This window comes from Herpailurus yagouaroundi, unplaced genomic scaffold (assembly GCF_014898765.1).
Source record: "Herpailurus yagouaroundi ecotype Mexico unplaced genomic scaffold, PumYag 198, whole genome shotgun sequence".
In the NCBI taxonomy this organism is placed as follows: domain Eukaryota; kingdom Metazoa; phylum Chordata; class Mammalia; order Carnivora; family Felidae; genus Herpailurus; species Herpailurus yagouaroundi.
In genome coordinates, this window is record NW_024412429.1 from 27,692,035 (window position 1) to 27,697,632 (window position 5,598).

Below are 5,598 nucleotides of genomic sequence, written 5' to 3' on the forward strand. Positions count from 1 at the left end.
TTGTTCTTTACACAGGAAGCGATGTCTGCTTACACAAAAACAAGAGGCCCCCCCCCGCTGCCCTCCCGGAGGTAACATCTGTGGCTTCTTCTGACTCTCGGAGCAACACTGTCCCCTCCTGACACCGCCAGAGAGCCGCAGGGGGGCCTCTTGTTTTTGTGTAAGCAGACATCGCTTCCTGTGTAAAGAACAAAGTCCTAAAACCAAGGTCCACAACTCTGTCGTCCCCTCTCCTGCCCTCAGGTTATTTCTGGGAGAAGTCTGACCCATCACGTGTTCTTGGAACATCTCTGTGGCAAGTTTCACTTGAATTCGTCATTGTCAAAAGACGGGCAACTTTCCCGTTACTTCCCCTGACCATGCCAGTCCGTGAAGTCAGCTTCCTGTCATCCCCAGGGAGTAAAATGCGGCCACTAAGTTTCAAGATCCTACGGATACAGGCATTGCTGGCTTTAAAACTGACCAAGATCCTTTGGGGGGAAGAAAAGGCTTAAGTCATGGGTACAGACCTGCAGCTGGGTTTCCGGGAGAGGTAGGCTTGGTTCGCTAGTTAACCACTCATGTGTCCCCCTGCCAGCGTGTCCATACTTCCTCCAGCTGCTGGCCATCAGTCCCCGCAGGTTTGCATCCGACTGATGCACCGGCCACCCTTCTACCTCGCTGCCCAGATTTCAACAACACTGCCTGCGCGCGGCCTCCATCCAGCTTGGATGTGCTCGGCTGATGGCTGTTGGTAAATTCGTTCTTTGACGAGTGGCAACCAGGAGGAGAAACCAATCAGAGAGACCTCCCAGGACTGACTGTATTTAAATTCAGTGCCTCCGCATTTGTTTTCGTGGCCTTTCTCACGGTAAGGATTGGCATCAGATGTCAGACGTGAAATAGATTTTGGACAGAGGACGTCTCTGCATTAGCATTGTTACAGTAAAACTACCCAAGCGGAATTTCCTTTAATTATTTCCGTGTTCTATGACACAGAAGGGGTATTCGGTAGAGAAGCAGGACTCCTTTATAACATTTTAGTGAATTATTTAGATGAAGGATGTTAATGACAAAGTTGTACAGAAGCCAGACACACAATAGCTCAGATTGTTTGGAAGAAATATTTTCTGGTTTTGGTTAAAAAAAAAAAATTACCGATACTTAAATAGTATTTCTTTTGATTATCTTGGGAACTTTATAAAATTATACCAAGCTTAAAATAAAAAAAAAAAAACTTTCAATTTGAGCATTCACGGAGGTAACCTTGGGATATTTAATTCTACGTGTTTATGGAGAATTGAACGCTTAAGACGTGGTGGTTGGATTCTCTTTCTTTTAGCAGAGTAAACGTCAGTTTCAAATATTTATTCAAAATACTGCAATTCAGTATTGCAACTACCCACATCCTGACCTAAGCATCATTTCCATCCAAGCAACTGTCATGATGCTGAAATAGTATCTCTTTTTTAAAAAGTTTATTTATTTATTTTGAGAGTGTGTGTGCACACGCGCACACACACACGCGCGCGCACACACACACGCGCATGAGCAGGGGAGGAGCAGAGAAAGAGAGAGAGAATCCCAAGCAGGCTCCATGCTGTTAGTGCAGAGCCCAACTAGGGGCTTGAACCCATGAACCCTGAGATCATAACTTGAGCCAAAACCAAGAGTTGGACACTTAACTGACTGAGCCACCCAGGCGTCCCTGAAATAGTATTTCTTAACTATGATTACTATTTTTTTCTTAAAAATTTTTTGTTAATGTTTATCTATTTTTGAGAGAGAGAGAGAAAGAGCCCATACATGGGAGGGGCAGAGGGAGAGAGAGAGAGAGACAGACAGAGGCTCCAAAGCAACTCTGCTCCTACAGAGGAGGGCTGGGTGCGGGGCTCCAACCCACGAACTACTAGATCATGACCTTAGCTGAAGTCGGATACTTAACCAACTGAGCCACCAGGTGCCCCTATTGTTTTTTGTTAATTAGGATTCTCCAACATTGGCTCATGGTGGCCTATGAATAGGTTTCTGGGGTGAGGTGGTAAACTCAATACAGTTTTAGATAGATCCAATTTTCTTAGGAGGAGCCCTGGTTTTCCTTACTCTTCCAAAGACAGCTGCCTTCCTTGATGAAGTCTGGCTCTTTGCCAAACTTATTTGTGGTAAAAGTTTTCACGAAGTTTCCCAGGGCCCAGATCAGTATCTTAGTGTGGAACTCCTCTGTCACTTCATCCTTTTATTTCTTCTCATGGAGTAAGTTGATTTTGTGCTCTTAGTCACATAATTGCCTTGTTCAGCTGATGCATTCCTATTTGCAGCCAATCCTGCCTCCCCACGCTGTTAAATCCAAAACACCTGACCTGTTTGTTTATTTATTATTTGCTATTTTGCGTGTCTGTGGCTTTGCCAGGACTATGTCCTCAACTCCTTCTCTACCTTATTACGTAAATACTTTCATTTCTGGAGAAGCAAAGTGGAAATCTGGATCAAAAACATTACGTATGCATCTGAAATGTTGACCTTCCTCCGGCATTGAATGAATCCGGTAGAGATTCCTGCTTTTATGGATACATTTTTGGGGACCAAGAGAAACAAATCACACAAGTAAAATGTATATATCAGAAGGTGATAAATGCTCTGGAGGAAAAGAAGAGGAGCAAAGTAAATGCGGAACAAGGGGGGCTTTTAAAAGGGGAAGTCAACTAGGACCTCCGGGCAAGTGATATTTGCACAGAAAGCTGAAGGATGCAAGGGATTCAGCCATGAAGTTATCAGAAAAGCATTACAGACCAAGGGAATAGCCAGTGCAAAGGTCCTGAGGCAGATACATGCCTGGTAAGTTCTCAGAATGACTAGAAGTTCAGGGTGGCTGGAGCTAGGAAAAAAGCAGGAGACAAGGAGAGAGAGAGAGAGAGAGAGAGAGAGAGAGAGAGAGAGAGAGAATATGTGGGAGGTGTTAGGACAGCATAGAGTGTAGAATTTATAGAGCATTGTAAGAATTTTGACTTTTACTCTAAGAAAAATGGAGAGGTCACGTAGCATTTTGAGCAGAGGAGTGACAAGATCTGACTTCTATTTTAAAAGGATAACTCAGGCTCATCTGTGTTTGAAATAGGTGTAGGAATTAGGAGAAAAGCAGGGAGGCCAGCTAGGGGCTCTTGTAATAATCCAGGGAAGAAATACTGGACCAGAGTAGTAGCAGTGGAGGTGATGATGTTCTAGATAGATTTTTAGGAATAGACCCAACAAGATTTCTGAAAGAACTGAAAGTGATGCAAAATGGGGGAAAAGAAACCAAGGAGCATTCTGTTTTAGGCTCGAGCAACAGGAAGGATGACCGCTGGATGGGGCAGGTTGTTTGGTTTTGGTTTTACACGAGAGGAATAAAGATTCAGAACTGAGTTTGGACATGCTAAGTTTGCAATGTGTGGGAATTTGGGTATTTGAATTTGAATTCAGGATTGAGGACTAGACCACAGACAATAGTTGGAACCCATTGTCAGGGAGTTGGTATTTGAAACTACAAGACTTGATGAGCTCACCAAAAGAATTAAGATCAGTAGGATGGGGAGACAAAGGGAGTGGCCAGTCAGGTGTAAGAGAAGCCAAGAATGTCTGGTATCCTGGAATCCAAGGGAAGACATTTCTGTTTCTAGAAAGAGGGAATGATCCTCTGTCTCAAAAGCTACTGTGGAACCAAGTAAGGTGATGGATGAGACTTACTACTGGATTTAACAAAATGGGTTGTGGAGAAAGGGTGCCATTGGTTATTTGGACAAGAGCAGTTTTGGTGGGGTGGCTGGGGCAAAGCTTGAATGGAATGGTTATAAGAGAGAAAAGGCGGAGCAGAACTGGAGATAGTGAATATCAAAAACTTTGGGTTATTTTTGCCTGAAAGGGGAACAAAAGAATGATGCAGTAGCTGCACAGAGAGGTAGTGTTCCATACCAAAGTAGAGTGACATACCAAAACAGAACACGTTAATAGATAACAGAGAAAAGAAGCCATCAATATATGTCAACCCTCAGCAATTCTACTTCTAGGAATTCATCCTTAGGAAATAATCTGAAAAAATTAAAAAAAAAAGAGTTTGATGAATATTCAAAGGTATTTATTATATTATTGAAAGCCATTTTAATACACTTTGAACGTCCATGATAACAAACAACAGGAAATTATTAAAAATCCTACAAAATGATAATTGGCTAATAAGATATCCACATATAAAGACAGATTATCATCTGAAAGTAAATACCAGAAAACTGTAAAATGCTTACCACATATTAAGAGAAACTTTTCAGGAAACTGCATCTTTATTATACATTTTAATGTCTCCGCATATCAAAAAAAAGTCAACGTTAACAACGGTATTTTTTCTAAGTGGCAGAAATATGAGGTTTTTTTTTTTTTTAATGGGACTATGGTTCTTTTTGCTGATCAACATTTTTAATTTTTCTATGAATATAGATGTTTTCAAGAATTACCAAGACTCCTTGGTTTTCTGGATCTGCTGGTTTGTAGATCAGTTGGGCCCAAGGGAATTTGCTTTAGCTGTTTCACATACGTGAAATAATGGAGGGGTCAGTAATGGAGGAAAAGCCCCTGAAAACTCATGGTAGGGGAAGACTGAAATGAACTAAAGATGCGTATAGAACAGTAGTATTTTTTTTCCCCACAATTAATTCTAAATTAGGAAATACATTTGAAATTTAGCAAACTAATCGGCGTACTTTCTCCAGATGCGATTATAGGAATCAAATAAGCTTCTATTTGATTAGGAGGACTGAAAGCTAATCAGTGGACAACAGGGAGCACTGTGATGAATCATTCTGCCACAACCAGAGTTCCATGGAGACCAGGGGTTCACCCAAGGGTCAGTTCTGGCCTTGGGTTTTGTCAACTTTGTCCCTGATCATCTGGAAGGGAAGAGGCCCAGACAATGTGACTAAATCCACTAGCAATATGGACTGAAAGAAGATGTGCCAGAAATGATCTTTTTTTTTTTTTTCAACGTTTTATTTATTTTTGGGACAGAGAGAGACAGAGCATGAACGGGGGAGGGGCAGAGAGAGAGGGAGACACAGAATCGGAAACAGGCTCCAGGCTCCGAGCCATCAGCCCAGAGCCCGACACGGGGCTCGAACTCACGGACCACGAGATGGTGACCTGAGCTAAAGTCGGATGCTTAACCGACTGAGCCACCCAGGCGCCCCCAGAAATGATCTTTAAAAAAAACAAGTATGACAATAAAAAAGGAAAAATTACTGCTATGAAGTTTACTTTGGAAAAATATGAACACTTGTGGAAAAGGAAGATTTCCATTTTGAACAAAAGATTAAAAGAAATTTTATAAAGCTACAATTAACATAAAACAGAATCTTAGCGTTTTTACGGGCAGATTTTAGTGAGTCTAAGCTCAAAGATCTGATGAGTTCAGTTTGATGAATTTTGACAGTTTATTTACCCCTGTAATCACCACGTAAAACATATAAAATACATAAAACATTTCCATCACTCAAAATTTCCTTTCTCCTTCAGTCAACTATTTTTAAATTCCTACCTACAATGGAAGAATATTTTTAAAAATATCAATTCTTGGGGCGCCTGGGTGGCGCAGTC

The 5,598-nt window shown here is 41.6% G+C and overlaps 1 protein-coding gene across 1 annotated transcript in view; it reads right to left on the reverse strand.

Annotated features, from left to right (window-relative positions):
• The window catches only part of SMIM28 (small integral membrane protein 28), an 11,241-nt gene that overhangs the window by 4,528 nt on the left and 1,115 nt on the right, over positions 1-5,598 (reverse strand). The window contains exon 2 of the mRNA XM_040448629.1: positions 510-660. Coding sequence (XP_040304563.1) covers positions 510-660 — 151 coding nt within the window. The remainder of the gene's footprint in view (positions 1-509; positions 661-5,598) is intronic.